This window comes from Echiichthys vipera (genome assembly GCF_963691815.1).
Source record: "Echiichthys vipera genome assembly, chromosome: 9".
Taxonomy (NCBI): Eukaryota; Metazoa; Chordata; class Actinopteri; order Perciformes; family Trachinidae; genus Echiichthys; species Echiichthys vipera.
In genome coordinates this window covers 1,632,230-1,650,772 of record NC_139834.1, presented here as the reverse complement: position 1 = coordinate 1,650,772, position 18,543 = coordinate 1,632,230, and the positions used below count along the sequence as shown (strand labels likewise).

The following is an 18,543-nucleotide window of genomic DNA, read 5'->3' as shown; positions in this document are numbered from 1 at the left end:
TGTTGGTGTATCCTGTAAATGAATAATAACGTCGATACCATCACCCTCCGCTAGGTGGCGGCGGCGGTGGCGCAGCAGCTGTGAACCCTCCGTGAAACCACCGCAGAAGAAGAACCGGACCCGAGAGGAGCTGGGTTCGTGCCGCGGCCGAAGCCTCATCATGTTATTCACCGACCGCCGCGTCTGAGCAGAAGCCCCGCAGAACCCACCGTGTCCCGGAACGGAGGCTTCAACATGGCGGGCGAGGAGGAGCGGGGGGTCGTCCGTGTCAAAGTCAAGGTAGGACGGCGGAGCTTCGAGAAACCAACGGAAACCAACGGTTACCGCCGTTACCGTTACGGCTCCGGTTAGCTAACAGCCCCGTTATCCCGTTAACGGAACCGTCTGCTCGGTGTTTAGGACCCCGCCGTGTTTACCGTCGACGTTAAACCACCGTGGCTGTGGAGAACGGTGCCTGTGAAGCCGCGTTTTTGTGCTTTTGTTTGTTATCATCGGTTGTTTGTTGTCGCTGAACGCCGTCTGTGACAGCCGGAAGTTGTGCCTGACGTCATTGCGACGGTAACGTCACTGTGGCCGCTTGTTGTTGTTGTTGTTGTTGTTGTTGTTGTTGTTGTTGTTGACGCTCTGTTATTTAGCCTTTAAAACGGTTTTAAAGATCAAAGCTATTGTATTAATTTAATCAAATTTAACCAAATATTAAAGCCAAGCAGTGACGTCACCTGCCTGCTCAGCAAAGGCGTGTTTTTATTATTATTAAACCATTTTAATGTACAAAAACACGAGTTATACAACAACCAGCACATTATTGATATACTAAATAAATAAATCAAAGATATAGTAAAACAAAACAGATGATTTAACAAATGATAGGACCTAAAAAAGCTAAAAAAAATGAATAAAAAAAGAATTAGGGCACAAATGCATGTTTTTTTTTATTATTGAGCAATTTAAATGTACAGAAATACGAGGTATACAATAAACAGCACATTGGTGACATACGTAATAAATAAATCAAAGAGAGTAAAAAATAAATTTAACCAATTAAATAAAATAAAACATGTCAAATGTTGAAACAGAACATTTGAACAGTGATGAGCTCGGGGCAGCACGGTGAAGGAGCCCATTGGTGCTTTATTCCAGCAGAACACGTAAAGCGCGAAAAAATTTGTCTTTATGGATTATTTGATGAACCAATTTGCCTAAAAACACCCTGGGATGATTTTACACAGGAATTTCAGTCAGAGAACACAAATAATTTAGTATATTTGTATTTAAGGTTCTTTTTCTTGTTTTTAAAATGTCTTAACGGTCTCAGGCTTTCTTATCTATCTGCAATACCTTTACGCTGTCAACCCTCACTGACCCAGACGGTTCAAGTGGATTAAAGTCGATCCCAAAGGAAGGAGCTGCTTTGTTGTGTGTGTAAGGACTCTTCTCATGCTGCTGCAGAGGTCGTGATCTATTGACAAGCTAGTATGAGACAACCATGTTGTCGTTATTATGGTACCAATATTTTCCCTTTAGTTTAAAACAGAGTTTGCTGCAGTCTCTAAGGGCGCCCTCCCACTGTGCGTGCGTCCCGTGCCCCGTGCTTTAGGGTCCTTGTCCCCCCCTCCAGGCCCGTTTGTACTCACACTACCTGGGCCTCGGAGAATGCTTCTTGCTGCCTATACGTCATCACGCCGTAACACGTCACACGCATTGATGACGTCATGGCGATGCGTGGCTTTGTTTCCAGATCTTTCCGTAGACCTCGGAGTTTTTGTGCGTCTTGTCGACTGTTTTTGAATCTTTTCATCGACCAAATCTGCAGTAAACACTCCACCTCCGCATCACACCAACGTGAACCTTTCACCGCCATTGTTTGAAATGTCCGCGCATGGTCCCTCCTTCTTTTTTCTACGTGCCAACAGGCGCACAGGAAATGACCTCAGAACCACCGTAGGCCTCGTGCTCGTACACGTGCGCACGCTCGTGCTCGTACACGTGCAAACGTGCTTTACTAAAGCCCACCTCTCCCAAACGGGCCGTGGACGGCAAGCGTGCCGCTCCTAGACGTGGTACGGTTGCACTCACACTGGTCAAAGGAACTAGACTTTACCTGTGAAACGTGCTGGGGCACGGTACAGAGGAACAGTGGGAGGGCGCCCTAAAAAACACTAATGTCGACCAAGGAGGTCCTAGTGGAGTTAAAGAGGTACATTTTCATTATGTAGGCTAAATGGGGTAAATGGTCTGTTGATGGACACTCGTAGTTCTTGTCTGCTAACTTCCAGAATAGTGTATTTGGCTGCCGACTCCCGACCTCCTTGTTTTTCTTTTTAAATATATTGTGATGTCGTGCTTTTCAGAAATGTGACGGTGCGCTTCCTGTGGAGTTTCGCTCCTTTGCTGTGGATCCTCAGATAACATCCCTGGAGGTCCTGCAGCACATCCTCATCCGAGCCTTTGATCTGAACGGGTAAGAGTCACCACCCTGGCTAAAACCGCTGCATCGACATATTAGGCATGTCAGCATTGTCTTCTCGTTTGTCTTTCAAACTAGGAAGCGGAATTTCGGGATCAGTTACCTGTCTCGAGATCGGAGCGGTGCTGAAATGTATACGACTCTGCTGTCCGACTGGGATTTGGATGTTGCATTTGTCAGTGCAGCCAAACCGTATCTGCAGCTCAAGATGGACGTCAAGCCTTCAGAAGACAGTAAGTGGATCCTTAAAGGACAACACGTAGAACTTAAACATACTCCAGAGAACATAAAATGCACAGTTAATGTGTAAATGACATTTGGGCTTCTGTTACACGGACAGGGGAATGAACCGTAGACTGTTAAAGACTTTCTTCACATTTATAGAAAACAACGTGTACGTGGCGTTTCCTTTACAGTCGATTACCCAGTGAAAGTCGGGTCTCCCTCGAAAAACAGTCCTAATTTCAATGTGAGCCGCCCCTAAAGGACGTTTGAGCGGGCTTTTGTTTCTTCTCCCCTGAAAAAAGCCTGGTTGCTGACTCGATATATCTTTAAGGGCGCCATCCCACTGTGCCTCCGTCCCGTGCCCCGTGCTTTAGGGTCCTTGTCCCCCCCTCCAGGCCCGTTTGTACTCACACTACCTGGGCCTCGGAGAATGCTTCTTGCTGCCTATACGTCATCACGCCGTAACACGTCACACGCATTGATGACGTCATGGCGATGCGTGGCTTTGTTTCCAGATCTTTCCGTAGACCTCGGAGTTTTTGTGCGTCTTGTCGACTGTTTTTGAATCTTTTCATCGACCAAATCTGCAGTAAACACTCCACCTCCGCATCACACCAACGTGAACCTTTCACCGCCATTGTTTGAAATGTCCGCGCATGGTCCCTCCTTCTTTTTTCTACGTCCCAACAGGCGCACAGGAAATGACCTCAGAGCCGCCGTAGGCCTCGTGCTCGTACATGTGCAAACGTGCTTTACTAAAGCCCACCTCTCCCAAACGGGCCGTGGACGGCAAGCGTGCCGCTCCTAGACGCGGTACGGTTGCACTCACACTGGTCAAAGGAACCAGACTTTAGCCGTGGAATGTGCTTGGGCACGGTACGGAGGCACAGTGTGAGTGCGCCCTAAAATAGAGGTAGACCTAAGGTAGAGGATTGTTAAGTCTACTATTTTCTTGGTTCGTGTGCAGGTCCTGTTATGGAGGACTGGGACATCATAAGCCCCAAAGACGTGATTGGCTCTGAGCAGCTTCTGGCAGAGAGGACTCGGTCTTTGGCGTCTGCAGCTCTCCCCTTCACCCAGTCTCTGCTGTCCCAGGTCCCTTCACCTCCTCTAACCTTCCTCATGTGCTCTTTTACCTTCTTCCCTCTGGGTCGGGGTCGTTGCTCACGCACTTGTTTCACTTGTGTTCAGGTGGGCCGCACCCTTACAAAAGTCCAGCAGGCCTTCAGCTGGTCTTACGGGGAGGAGATCAAGCCTTTCAAGCCGCCTCTAAGCGACGCCGAGTTTCACAGTTACCTCAACGGACAGGGCCAGCTGACACGACCTGAGGAACTCCGACTGCGCATCTACCATGGTGGTGTGGAGCCTTCACTGCGCAAGGTGTGTGCTGGATTATTTCATTAGCATTACATATCAATGCCATGTTCTGCAAAGTCCCAAAGAAACAGGGCTGGGTGTTAAAGTTGATTGATTCTGATGGTGCTTGTCAGTTCATTACATCGTCTGCTGTTGTGATAGGTTGTCTGGCGGTACCTCCTCAACGTCTACCCCGATGGACTCAGCGGACAGGAGAGAATGGACTACATGAAGAGGAAGACGAGGGAGTACGACCAGCTGAAGGGAGAGTGGAACACCCGGGTCAGCCACGAGGACCTGGAATTCATCCGTGGGAACGTTCTTAAGGATGTCCTGAGGACGGACCGGGCTCATCCGTACTATGCCGGGTCAGAAGACAGTCCACATCTGACCGCCCTCACAGACCTGCTCACCACCTTTGCCATCACACATCCACAGGTGTGTAGAGACGTTCACTGAGTCGGCTTGGGACCGGGGTTTGAATCTGAATCTGCTCATTAAATGATCCTTTTGAACACGTTAATGTAGAGGCTTTGAAACTGTGAGGCGTCTCACCACAGTGGGAAGAATGAATACAGCAGGAAGTTGTTTTTATCATGTGGCTGCTGATTTAGCTACTCATCGACCGCTCAGCCGTTGGAGCTGCATCAGTGGCTCGTGGAGCGAACGAAGGTACCAGAAATCAGTGACCTGCACTTTTCTGAGGATATCGATGTTCACCACGAATAAACGTCCATAAAAGCAATCGTAACTCTCAACAGTCTCTTTAAAACTGCACAATCACAGGTTTTAGCATTACAGATTAAAGCAGTTTCAGTATCAAGGTGATCCAGTGACAGATGTGTGAGTGTGCTGCAAACAGGGACTGCTAAAAGCTAAACCAGCATACTTTCAAAGGTGCCAGTGTGCAGAAACATTATGGGAACTGTAAATAAATGAAATAAACATGATAAAAGCTACTAATGCAGATGAAAATTAAAGCTGCGGCTGGCGGGACGCTGGCAGACCCGACCATAAAGTCCCGCATCTATTACACACTGCATGCATGACCCATGACATTATTTTCTTTTAAATTATGGGTTTAAATTTAAGTATCTCTTCGGGTGTCCACCATGTGGCACCAGAGAACACACACTAACCACTACAACGGCCACCCTGTTTAAATTGGCCATAAAAGTTTGGTTTCAAAAATACCCGTGTTTGTGTGGACGCAACGTGACACTGCTGTGATGTCATCTCCAACGCAACGCTTGCTGATCCTTTCACATAGTCCAGGGGGGGGCAATTCCGGTCCTGGAGAGCCACTGTCCTGCATGTTTTAGGTTTCTCCCTGCTCCAACACACCTGAGTCTGATGAATGAAGCCCCTTGAACTCATGCTATTGTTAATTCATTATTTTTTTGTTTTCCTTAAATCTTCAAGCTTATTTTATTCATAAATGCACGACTGCGTTTACCTCCATGATTCAGAATTCAGCTTTGTAACATTGTGTGGTTGTTGTGTTTTTCAGATCTCATACTGTCAGGGCATGAGTGATATCGCCTCCCCTATACTTGCAGTAATGGACAACGAGGCGCATGCCTTCATTTGCTTTTGCGGCATCATGAAACGCCTGGAGGGGAACTTCCGGCCGGACGGGCAGCTCATGTCTGTGAAGTTCCAGCATCTTAAGCTGCTCCTGCAGTACTCGGATCCTGAATTCTACTCCTACCTGGTGTCTCGAGGAGCTGACGACCTCTTCTTCTGTTACCGCTGGCTGCTTCTGGAGCTCAAGCGAGAGTTCGCCTTTGACGACGCTCTGAGGATGCTCGAGGTGACCTGGAGCTCCCTGCCCCCGGATCCTCCCGAAACCGAAGTGGAGCTTCTGGGGCCGCCGGTGGAAACCGACGAAGCAATGTCGTGCGGAGACGAGGACAAGACGATTGAGAGTTGCCTCGGAGATGATAAGGAACAGAAAGAGAGGCAGCGTAAACGACATATGCTGAGGCCTTCGAGGGAAGAACCAGATATGAGCAGAGATGCTGTCGTAGAAGAGAACGACAGGAGAAATGGAGTCGCTGTAAAGGGAAGAGAGGGAGGTGAATATGATGTTCCTCAAGTGACCATGGAAAGGGCAGACGTGCACGCGCCACCTTTTGAGAGGAAAACCAGTTTTGGGGAGTTTAAATACTATACTGCCCGAAACGAAGACAGCTTTCATATGGAGGATGCTGAGCAGCCGCAGGGTTTGGTCTCTTCAAAGTCCGCTACGATCGTCCCAAGGCGCCAGTCCACAGTTGAGAGCGAGGAGGACCCGGGAGAGAGAGCGCCTCTCATTAACAACTATGACAATGGTTTCTCTCCAATGTCATCGCCTCCTCTCTTCCCTAGTGGCTTCCCAGCCTGGAAGACTGGCTCCTCTGTCTCTCCCACATCTTCAGCCTCACCCTCCAGCTGGCCAGGTGCTTCTCCCGACTCTCCTCCAAAATCCCCGTCCACAACCAATGGAAGTGAGGCCTTACCAAGAACTGTCCCCGAAGTATTGACCTCCTGCGCCCAAGAGCTCGGCAGTACAGGGATTAACTCGCCCATGACCCCCACTGTAAAAACATCCGTGGCGTCTCCAAACAACAGCCACAATCGATCCCTACTCTCCTCGCCCATCTTGTCCTTTGGTAGAGGCCCCTCGCTGTCCGGCAGCAGGTTGTCCTCCAACAATCTCCCCTCGCCTGGGAACAAATCCCCCAGCTCCACGGCTAACACGCCCAGTTCTTCGAAAGCCGACACGCCCAGCATCAAACCTTGTTCCTTGCCGCCTCCTCAGGAGTTTGGCAAAGGCAACCCCTTCATGCTGTTCCTGTGCCTGTCCATCCTGCTGGAGCACCGGGACCACATCATCAAGAACAGCTTGGATTACAATGAGCTGGCCATGCACTTTGATCGCCTCGTGCGGCGCCACAACCTGAGCAGGGTGCTGCAGCGAGCCAAGGCCTTATTCGCAGACTACTTGCAGAGTGAAGTGTGGGACTCAGAAGAAGGGGATGAGGTGAGCTCGGACTCCCCAACAACAGCTACCGCCGCTCAACACTCCCCCTCTTCAACCATCTCCGCCCGGCCCATTTACAGCCCTTTAGCGTCGCCTCAGTCCTCCTCTCCGAACTCGACCTATAACCTCGCCACCACCATTCCCTCCCCATCAACTCACGTGTCCCTTTCTCCCGTTTCCTGATTCCATCATGCATCGTTGGCTTCCCAACCTCACTGAACTCCTCAGTAGACTGTCTTTGTGGCCCGTTGGAGGTGTGAATCTTCTTGAGATAGCCTTCCACATTGAACTGGGCTGTTGATGATCTTCTCATTCTGTGTATGATTGAATACATATAATCCTTAAGTCTGTAACCATGGTAATATTTCATTTATTCATCGGCCTTTCCAGTTGGTTGTGTCGTTGAGAGAGCTTAGATGCTCATCATATCTCATCGGTCGCTGATGCATGAAATGTTAAACCCTGTGATTCTGGTGTTTCGCAGTCGGACACTTTGGCTGTGTGAAGTTTGCCAAAACCAACAAACGTTCAGCCACTCGGTGCATTTAGCCTTTGTTGCCCTTTTTATGAACTTTGTTTACAAGCTCCTGTTTTGTCCAATAAGCCACACAAGTGTCTTAACTAAAGCACTCAAGTTACATTAGGTAGGAACATCACACAGAGAAATCACAAGGTGACCTGACGACCAGCACACATACTGTACTTACGTCCCTAACCGTCCTGACCCAGCCTGTCACCGTTAACTTACAACACATTTACACAGGATACAAACTGCTGCTTGGGGCCCACTCACACTTAGCATTCGTACTGTGTCCAAGCACAATTCGCAGCTAAAGTCTAGTTTGTTTGACCAGTATGAGAGCAACCGTCATCCTCCCCAGACGTCGCGTGACCCTGGTTAGAGGCGCAGCACGATCGCATGTGTATGAGCGCGTACATGGAAGGAGGTCCTGACGCCGATTTTACATGCGGCCGTTCGCTGCCATGAACATTTAAAATAAAAATGCAGCTGAAGGGTTCGCAGTGGTCTGACGCACAGGTGCAACATTTACTACAGATTCTTTGTGAGTAACTTAGAGAGCGGGATAGCGATGCCCCACTTTGTGATGTCACAGGTGTATTTTGCCTTTGACATTAATATGAAACCTCTGCTGTGATGTCACTGAGGCTAAAACACACTCACACAAATCACCCCACAGAGAGACGTGTAGAAATCTAGTGGCAGGTTTCTACTCTGTAATGTTTTACTGTCACAGAAAAGAGAGGATTGGATCTCTGGCAGACTGGGGAACCATCGTGACACGATACATTCACCCACGTCTGACCTGGATTAACACAAATACTGAGTATTTAAAGGGGAAATCCACTGATTTTACACAGGAAGTCAAGTCCAACACAAAGCGTTCCATACAAAATCAGCATACAGAAAGACACTATTACAGTATTTCATCTTGAAAAACACACACACTGGTTATGATTCATACACCTACAGAGATGAGAGAGGAGGGAAGTCACTGGAAGAGCTGGAGTTCCTGTTAAAGTCTGTTATAAACGTCGACTGCACAAATTCACGTGAGGGCACAAGTATCGTTACCGTCTTACACCTTTAAAATAACCCTGATAATGTCGGTGCGACGTCATAATCTCTCTCATATCCCCCAACTTCATGAAAATGCAAAACTCGATCACAGATTGAAGATGCGTTGCCTGAATCTGTTTTGTACCAGCGTTGTAAACTGGATTTTTAGTTAATAATGATACAAAAACACTTACTGTACACTACAGACACCTCAAAAGTGAAGGTCAGGACACAACAGTGACAAAAAAAGAAGAAGGACAAGCTTTAGTTAAAGCCAAAATAGAGTTTAATGGTCTTTTATGACACTAGTGTGGTGAAGATGGAGAGTAAGATCTCCGTGTTAGTCATAAAGGGTCGCCATACTTTATAGAAAAAGCATCTTATTCCGCAGTAATTATGATTATGTGATTATCTTATTCTTCCAAAGTGCTACTGGCTCCCGGATAAATGGGTGGAAACAGTATTACGTTGTATTCCAGATGAGCCTAAATGAATGAACCCGTCATCCTGTCGCCATCAGTTTGATATTCTCGCCCTTTCTGCGTCGCTCCAGAACAAAACCTCCTCTCACTGTTGCTTGAGTTGCTGACTGCTTCTGTACAAAGTGGTAACACGATGTGTATTTTTCCCCTAAGTGCAGTATATGTGAGGTGAGATAGAGGGGACGTGTGTGACAGAGGTTTGGAGCTATACACACGCAGCGTCATGGGTCAGTGCATCGACTGTGCATCCATATGTTCATTATACGCTCACAGGTGTTTGTTTTGCTAATACCTGCTGAGTCTGACACCTGAGGCTCAAATCCAGTCACTGATACACAGCACGGGTCTCTATAGTTAAAGGGGAATTCAACCTGGACCCTATTTCCCCATGTGTGTTCTGAAAGTGACCAATGCAACAACGTTCTTCGATGAAATCACTCCAGTATTGAGCAGGAGCGCTGCAGCCGGGCTGCAAGGTACTCCAACAATACATGTTTACTTAGGGCTCATCCACACGGAGACGCGTTTCCCTGTAACCGCTCATCTCCAGTCTGGTTCGGAGTTATCAGAGCCTGAAAACAGGATCTTTAGAAACCGGGTCCCAGAGTGTGAGGATTGTAAACGCCCCCCATGGCGTTGTGGTCTGGACGGGGAAAGCTCAGACTTTGTTAAAGGACGGCGTCATGGCCCCACCTCCGACCTCTGACCCCGCGGGACAAATCATTTTTGTATCAGTGACAACACACAAACCATGTTCCACTGTGAGGAGATGTGGACGCAGACACAAATGCCATGCAGCTGATACGCTGTGTGTGCTGGACTCATCCATCTAAGCTGCAGCAGGAGTGAAGGGAGTGCTGTACATTACTGAACGACGTGTTGGCTCAATATTCACAGATGTCTCATTTTAGCACTTTGGTTGTTGCTGCTTCCCAAAGACTCGTTTTGCTGTTTTCCTGTGTTGGATTTCAAAAACACCCCAGAAAAGGATTTTTTCTACATGAGGATATTAAAGTGGAACTACGGCGTAAAGTCATCCCAGGGTCTTTTTCCAGGAGAGACGCTAACCGTCTAATACGGCTAACAGTGATTAGCTCTGGGCAGTACGGTGAAGGCATTCAAAGGTCTTTTTTAACCACTAATGCTGCTGAAAATAACAGCAAACCTCTGCAGCAGAGCTTCGATCCAGCCCGACCCAACCTGAGATATCAACCCGGCAGTTTTTTAAATAAATGAGCTTTTATATCTGACGTTCTCAAGTGAAACTGGGACTTGTTTGAACTCCAGAGTGGAAATATTCACTCACAAAAGGATGTGAATGAAGAAGCGTGAGCCGCACTGATGCTCTGGACGAAGCACACACACACACACACACACACGTACGTCGTCGTCTCTGCTTCCGTTCCTCAGACTTTCCTCCAAATTTGATAAAAGTTCATTCTGCTGTTTTTATTTGATCCTTTTCGTCTTTAGCTCGTTGGATCACAGGCGAGTGGAGGAGACGCTGCAACATGTGGCGGCTTTATTTACACATTTGTTGCTTAGGAATACTCTACTAAATTTAAATAAGCCTATAATATTTCTGTTTATGTCAGAGCTTCCTCCTCAGTAAGTCCAATAAAGCAATGATTTAAAAACGAGCGCTCGATCAAAGGCCGTCCCGAGGAACGTGGTGGGACATAAACGCTGGGTCAGGGTCGGCAGAGGATCCAAACTCCAGTAGGGACTCTGATCCTGCTGCTGCAGAGGTTTGCTGTTATTTGGAGCAGAATTAGTGGTTAAAAAAGACGTCACTGTGACTCCAACGACGGTCGTTCAGACTCAATAGAGCTCTAACCAAGTCCAAACTAACTCCCCATCAGCGACTGTCACTCTAACGACGGTCGTTGGCACTTGGAGCACAAAGGGTTCCAGTGACATCATCGACCTGTGAGAGGTTAAATACCTGGATCTCCACACCAGTTAGTTGGTCCAGTCCCAGCCTGGTCCTGGTCCTGGTCCTGGTCCTGGTCAGATGCGTACATGAACTGATGAAGCCTCTTGGATGAGAGGGGAATCGCTTCCTAGACCTGGGGTGGGCCTGTCCAGTCCTGGAGAGCCGCTGTCCTGCATGTTTTAGGTTCCTCCCTCCCCTAACACACCTGAGTCTGACACACCTGAGTCTAACACACCTGAGTCTGACAACAATCAAACTGTGACGAGCTTTAGCTGCTTGATAACGAGCAGAGCATCAGACTCAGGTGTGTTGGAGCAGAGAGAAACCTTAAACATGCAGGACCAGAAGTGCCCACTCCTGACCTAGACAGAGAACCGAGTCCAGTTGCTTTTGACTGAAGCTGCCTTGGGGACAACGACGACCTGGACACATGAGAACATTCACAGGCTTAAAAAAGACCTTTGAATGCCTTCACCGTGCTGCCCCGAGCTAATCACTGTTAGCCACATTCAGCTGTTAGCGACTCTCCTGGATTTCTCTGTTAATAGATGTTACAGGAGAAAAACTGTCTCCATGGTTAATTTGAAGAGTGTCTTTGCAGAAAAAGACCCTGGGATGATTTTAATGCTCAGTCGCAGCGTTCACACGTCGACAGTCTTCATACTTGTTTGTGTGGCTGCTGATGAGACGGTACCTGAGTCCTGGGTGTGTACTTAATATATTTACATTGAGTATTTAGTGTTACAGGCAGTATAAAGATGAATATGATGGGATCAGAGACGTGTTCTGAGGGCTGAGGGATTTTAAATGAAACGTCCTGCTGGCTGTGGCTAATCTCACGTGCAGCTGGATTGTATCAGTGGTTGCATGCACGGTGTTCACTGAAGAGGAGAAGACCATTTAACCTTTAAGATATATCACAGCATTACTACAGGATCCTTATCTTAATGTGACACTGATGATTTGAAAGCTCATTTCTGCCAGGAAAAGAGAAAAATTTGGTACAATTCTTCAATTTTTAACATTTCTAAGTCAAACGATCTGCAGCTACTGTGTTGAAATTGTGATTTACAGACAAATTCTCCTCAATTTGAGTCAAAATGAGGAGATTCTCAATACAAACGATGACACACGAAGTCAAAATGATGACGATAAATTAAAAAATGATGAGTAAATGTTCAAATCTTTGTATTTTTGTCATTTATCTTTAAAATCTTTGGGCTTCCGTTCTTGAAAATGTCACTGTTATAAAATGAAACAGGCCACAGGAGGAAGAGAAGCTCGAGCGCCTCAGGAGATTCTTTAGGAGGATTTTAATCCAAAGGAAGCAGACGAACAGTTTTCAGTTAAATGAGATGGAAGGCTTTCATCTAGACCTCGTTTACCTGGGCGCTGAGGTGGATCCATGCATCCAGAGGGGGGGGTACGTTTCCATTTGGTCCAAAAATGGATCAAAGGCCGTAACACTGATGTGACTTTTCATTTGAAAGGGCTGAAAAATGCATAGAAGCCACCAATCAGCAACAGGATGCTGGCGTTAGTTTGGGTCCACCTGCTTATTTTCAAGCTATGAAAACGATGACTCAGCCTTATTCAGTTTGTGTGTCACGTGGATTCAGTGGATGTTAGATCACAGCCACAGCATCTCATTCAAACATAGAGTTATGTTTCATAAATCCTTAGAAAGGCACCTCTTGAGTTGCAACATTAGTTTGATCGTATTCACTGACGTCGACACTTTGCTCCGATAGAACGACAGAAAAAAAACGTGCCTCTACGTGCAAATCATCCCAGGGTCTTTTTCTCCAAATACACTCGTCATATAAGTCAACGGGACAATTTTTTAATGTAACAACTATTAACAGAGAAATCCCGGAGAGTCTCTAACAGTGATTAAGCTCAAGGCAGCACGGTGAAGGCATTCAAAGGTCTTTTTTAACCACTAATGCTGCTGAAAATAACAGCAAACCTCTGCAGCAGCATGAGAAGAGTCCCTACACACACAACAAAGCAGCAATGGGCTCCTTCCACTGTAATGGACTTTACTATGAGAGGAGCTGGTACAGGGGCCAGTAGGTAAGTCTTTAAAACACTCTTTAATAAACTCTGGCTTCACTAACTACGCTGTTGCTGCTTTGTTGTGTGTGTAGGGACTCTTCTCATGCTGCTGCAGAGGTTGGCTGTTATTTTCAGCAGCATTAGTGGTTAAAAAAGACCTTTGAATGCCTTCACCACGCTGCCCTGAGCTCCGTTGTCTCGATGGTTGATTTGATGAATGTTTTTGCCGAAACGTTTCCCTTTAATTGCTGGTTTTTCGTGGCCTGTTTGTAAAGCAGAAGGAACAGGAAGTGGCTCCAACAGGGGAATCCTTCCATGCCTTTATTTTGGTAGGACAGCTGCAGTTTAACAGAGGGTTGAGGTCAAACTGGGGTCGCTGCAGTGAAGAGCAGACACTAAAGTGGTTCTCATGTCTTAAGAAAGACACGTGTGATCATCGTGGGTATGACTCTTAATTTGGTTTCAGCTCCTTTTCTTCATCAGTGTTTAACAGCATCCTGAAGAAGGACTGAAGTGACTGGACCGTCTGGACTCTGAGCGAGAAACATGTGCATTTCTTTATCTCAGTCAATTACAAATGTGCACAAAAGTTTTTAATCAAACAACACAACAATGTTATTGATTGTTTATCGGACACAAATAAATAACCAATGCAACTGACTGGCTGAAGAATGACTGTGTTTTTTGAGTTGATTGAAAAAGTCAGAGATGAAGATGATCTTAAATCACGGGGGACGCGTTTATGATCCGTGTGTGTGTGTGAGTGTGTGTGTGTGTGTGATGATCGCACATCAGCTGCATACGCTGAATAATGTTCAGAGCAGAAATATGATATATAAGTATAAGATAAAAACAATAAACGCTTAAATAAATACAGTAAATAAAAGAATCAGCAGTAAACAATAAACATTTAGTTAAATATAGAAGGTAAACAACAGACAGTAAACAATAAGATGGTCTGTGACTCCACTTCTCTCCAGTTTACAATGCTGCCCTTTCATCCCTTCATCCAACAATCCAACCTCAAAGAACAACTGTTCACAAACGTCCTCCTGTGACTCCAACGACTGTGGTTCAGACTCAATAGAGCACTAACCAAGTCCAGACCTACTTCCACCAACGACTGGACCAGGACCAGAACCAGGACCAGGACCAGAACCAGCCTGGGACTGGACCAGCACTAACAAAGTTGAAACCAACTTCCCACCAACTACTGGACCAGGACCAGGTCCACGCTTGAACTGGACCGGCACAAACCAGGTCCAGACCTACTTCCACCAACCACTGGACCAGGACCAGGACCAGGCTGGGACTGGACCAGCACTAACCAAGTCCAGACCTACTTCCACCAACGACTGTCACTCTAACGACGGTCGTTGGCACTTGGAGCACAAAGGGTTCCAGTGACATCATCGACCTTTGTGAAAGGTTAAATACCTGGATCTCACACCAGTTAGTTGGACCAGTCCCAGCCTGGTCCTGGTCCAGTCCCAGCCTGGTCCTGGTCCTGGTCCTGGTCCTGGCCCTGGTCCTGGTTCTGGTCCTGGTCCTGGTCCTGGTCCTGGTCCTGGTCCTGGTCCTGGTCCAGTCCCAGCCTGATCCTGGTCCTGGTCCTGGTCAGATGCGTACATGAACTGATGAAGCCTCTTGGATCAGAGGTGAAACGTCTTCCTGACAAAGAACCAAGTCCAGTTGCTTTGGACTGAAGCTGCTTTGAGGAGAACGACGACCTGGACACATGAGAACATTCACAGGCTAAATAATAAATGAGGAGTTAAATATAGAAAATAAACAATAAACTCTGAGTTAAATAAAGAAGATAAACAATAGAAAGTAAAACAAATAGAATAAAAACAGGAATTTGTAATTTGTAGGATTGTACAAAAGGATTTGCTGTAGTTCTTAATAACAGACGCTAGAGGCAGCATTACGTCATAGCTGCGTCTGCTGAACAAACGAAGAAGACGAAGAAGAAGAGTTGACTGCTGCTGTTTCCGGTTCCGGGGGAATCATATCCTTCACACACAGCTGAAATGTTGACCCGACTCTCGCGGTTCGGGCCCGCTCTGCCCCGGTTACTCTCTCACCCGCCGGCCCGGTTCGTCTCCCAGTCACAACCGGCCGCTAACGCCGGTTCGGCGGCTGTGACGGAGCTGCACCGGGCCGCGGACCCGGCCGGACACGGCGAGGTCAGCGAGTATGTCAAGGTGAGTTCCTCCCCCCGGTACAAACCGGGTTCTTACCGTAAATAACAACGTTCAGTACCCGAACACACGGTGCTCTGGGCCGGAGAACCGACACCTGCAATAAGAGCAGAGTCCGCTAGCACGACACAAACCGGGCTAAAGCTGTTTTAGCTAGCTAGCTTTAGCTAACACAAGCTAACTTAAGCTAGCTTTAGCACAATAACAGTGTTGTTTTGACAGTGATCAACATTTAGTTCAGTCATTTTGAGTCAAAATAACAAACAACCCTGATTTTATAGCCTCAGTGTGTCTCAGTAAAGTAAAAACAAAAGCCCAGAAGAATCCAAATGGGGTACAGTTTCAATTAAGACCCAAATATTCTCTGATGGTTCAACTATTTATTATTTCAAATAATAATATTCAGATATCACCATGAAAATGACTGAGTTGATTACACTTAAAATCTTATTTTTTTTGTGCAATAAATTTCCACTAAAGTGCAATAATTTAATCTAACTGCTTATGTCTGTCATAAACAGTTACACACATTTGATCTGATCAAAGTCAAAATCAGCTTTATTGTCAATTCTTCACATGAACAAGACAAACAAGGAATCTAAGTTGTGTTTCTCCCTCTCCCATGAGTAGACTAGACGAGACAAACACATAATTAGTAAAGTGCAAGTGACAATAGTAGGTGACAACATAAATAATATAACTGCTATAGAAACTACAAAACAATACAATAATAATAATAAAAGTGCAGATGGGGGCATAATAGTGCAAAATCTTCTTTCACATTTATCTGATTTAACTTTCTGTGAATTTTATTTCCTCGTATTCTCACATCTACCTCATATGTTTGACTAAGAGTTTATTGCTTACTGTTTATTGTTTTTATACTTTCTGTCTTTATTTACTAAGAGTTTATTGTTCATCTTTTACTGTATTTTTTTTATACCTCTCTCGTGTTTTTGTAAACTGCTGGAAATTAGATTTCCGAGGTTTATGAGTTGAAATGTCGTATTTCGGTGGGTAGGAAGGATTTCCTGTAACGTTCCTGCAGCAAAAACAATGTGTTACAGGCTCACATGAGCGCTAATTAATTAAATACCAAAACATATCTAAACCGTGGGACTATCCAGGTGAAAATGTCTGGTTGAATCTTCTTCACAGATCGAGAATCTGTTTAAAATGATGATTCCAGTTCTAACCTGAAAAAAACGTCATTATCTGAACGTCCTCTCCGTCTCTAAGTGATGATATTTAAATATATATATTCCTTTGTCACCACCAAGCAGGTTTTTTTTCATGAAATTTACAAACTCGCTGTTGGATCTTCACCATATTTGACCTAAAATCATGTCCCACTTTGACAACACGATTATTATGTGAATGCTTTTGCAGTCTCTTATTTTGAAGGTGTGTAGTCTAATGTGGTGCCTGTTTCCTGGGTCTGTCAGAATCCAGATTACCACGGTTTCTCCAGCGACCCTGAAGTGGACGTGTGGAACATGAGGGTGGGCTTCTTCTTGGGCATCTCAGTGGCTCTTGTTATTGGAGGAACTTTCGTCCACTATTTACCAGACTACGGGTGAGTTCTCACTTCTTCATCTGTTCATATCTGTTATGGTTTTTGCTTTCATATGTGGCTCAAACTTTGTACGTGACGCAGCACCTCAGAACATATCAGGCTCTCTCAAGAACCACTACGAAGACCAATGTTAAAATATAGCAGCGTGGGCCGACACCATGGCCCAATGGTTGAAAAAATGTGTGCTAAAGTGTCCTCTAGGAGCCAAAACCTGTGCTAAAGTGTCCTCTAGGAGCCAAAACATGGGCTCAAGTGCCCTCTAGGAGCCAAAACATGTGCAAAAGTGCTCTCTAGTAGCCAAAATGTGTGCTAAAGTGTCCTCTAGGAGCATAAAAGTGTGCTAAAGTGTCCTCTAGGAGCATAAACGTGTGTTAAAGTGTCCTCTAGGAGCCAAAACATGTGCTAAAGTGCCCTCTAGGAGCATAAACGTGTGCTAAAGTGCCGTCTAGGAGCCAAAATGTGTGCTAAAGTGTCCTCTAGGAGCCAAAACGTGTGTGTGTGTGTGTGTGTGTGTCTGAGTGTTTGATACCGGGAAGAGACTGGGACCAGGAAAGAACCGTTCTTTTCCATAAACACCAAGGTCCAGGTTTCAGGAGGTCCCTTGGGGTCTGCAGGGAGCTGTAATCCAGGGGCGGGACTTAAGTGTGTATCTCTGTGTGTATTCACGTGTGTGTGTGTTTGTGTGTGTGTTCCAGTATGCGGAAGTGGGCCAGAAGGGAGGCGGAGCGCGTGATCCAGCAGAGGGAGAGGGAGGGTCTTCCTGTCATAGACGAGAACTACTACGACCCCAACAAGATCGTCCTGGCCGCGGCTGCAGAGGAGTAGCACGTCCAGCGTCCCCCCGTCTGTGTTTCCTGATAATTTTATTTCACTCTGACAGAATAAATGATGTAACTCTGTAATCTGTGCGTGGACTTGTTGGTGCAGAGGTTGTAACATCGTTCAGAAACGCTCCTGAATGATGAACTGAAGGTGAATCTGCACAGTTTGGACCCTTTTGATGGTAACTTTCAGTTTTACAGATGAAAACTAAAAAACTCCTCTGGTCCAAATGGAAAACCTCAAACTAATGTTTTCACTTTCACTAATGAGCTTTAACGTGTTTTTAAGTCATCTGATCAACAGCTTTATAAAGTGCAATACATCATATTTAGCCTGTAATTACTCTAATATAAATATAATGTAATCATCACTGCTCCAGTATTAAACCGGAGGTGAAGCAGAACAGCAGCAGCAGCTTTCCTGCACAGACGCCTGAGATTTAAGGATTTAATAATTTAATAATTTTAATGTTTCTAAAAACAAACTGAGCTAAAATAATCACATTTAAAACATAACTGGTATTTGGACGAGACGAGTGCTACATGTTTTTATAACAGTAGGCAGATTAAAGTGAAAATCAGGCGTAAAATCAGCCCAGAGTCTTTTTCAGCAAATGCACTGAAATACAAATCAATCAAATAAGACATCGTTTTATGAGAAGTGATGAGATAAAAAGTCAAAATGATGAGATTTAAATTTGTAAGAATGAGAAAAAGTCATATTCAGGAGATTTAAAGTCATAAAATGGGATAAAAAGTCAAAATTATGAGATTTAACGTCATAAGAATGAGATTAAAAGTCAAAATCATGAGA

General features: G+C 45.7%; 2 protein-coding genes across 3 annotated transcripts; both read left to right on the top strand.

Annotated features, from left to right (window-relative positions):
* Positions 1–134: 134 nt before the first annotated feature.
* tbc1d25 (TBC1 domain family, member 25) lies at positions 135–8,640 on the top strand. 2 transcript variants are annotated; one of them, XM_083919514.1, is made up of 7 exons: positions 135–279; positions 2,352–2,461; positions 2,546–2,700; positions 3,660–3,787; positions 3,884–4,072; positions 4,211–4,486; positions 5,559–8,640. In XM_083919514.1, the coding sequence occupies exons 1-7, from the start codon at positions 235–237 to the stop codon at positions 7,254–7,256; spliced, it is 2,601 nt and encodes an 866-aa protein (XP_083775640.1). In that variant the 5' UTR covers positions 135–234; the 3' UTR covers positions 7,257–8,640. The 2 variants fall into 2 exon arrangements, with proteins under 2 accessions (XP_083775640.1, XP_083775639.1); XM_083919513.1 differs by having other exon boundaries at positions 3,660–4,072.
* Positions 8,641–15,102: 6,462 nt separating this feature from the next.
* ndufb11 (NADH:ubiquinone oxidoreductase subunit B11) lies at positions 15,103–17,810 on the top strand. The gene is made up of 3 exons (XM_083919436.1): positions 15,103–15,335; positions 16,778–16,908; positions 17,604–17,810. Exons 1-3 carry the CDS (start codon positions 15,162–15,164, stop codon positions 17,731–17,733), a joined length of 435 nt encoding a protein of 144 aa, XP_083775562.1. The 5' UTR covers positions 15,103–15,161; the 3' UTR covers positions 17,734–17,810.
* The last annotated feature ends 733 nt before the right edge of the window (positions 17,811–18,543 follow it).

Bases quoted from the DNA above. Each gene is read 5' to 3' on its own strand.
- tbc1d25 (XM_083919513.1), top strand. From the start codon at position 235: ATGGCGGGCGAGGAGGAGCGGGGGGTCGTCCGTGTCAAAGTCAAG. The intron at 2,701-3,659 runs GTAAGTGGATCC...GTTCGTGTGCAG, and splicing joins CGTCAAGCCTTCAGAAGACA to GTCCTGTTATGGAGGACTGG. The intron at 4,073-4,210 runs GTGTGTGCTGGA...CTGTTGTGATAG, and splicing joins TGGAGCCTTCACTGCGCAAG to GTTGTCTGGCGGTACCTCCT.
- ndufb11 (XM_083919436.1), top strand. From the start codon at position 15,162: ATGTTGACCCGACTCTCGCGGTTCGGGCCCGCTCTGCCCCGGTTACTC. The intron at 15,336-16,777 runs GTGAGTTCCTCC...TGGGTCTGTCAG, and splicing joins AGGTCAGCGAGTATGTCAAG to AATCCAGATTACCACGGTTT. The intron at 16,909-17,603 runs GTGAGTTCTCAC...TGTGTGTTCCAG, and splicing joins CACTATTTACCAGACTACGG to TATGCGGAAGTGGGCCAGAA.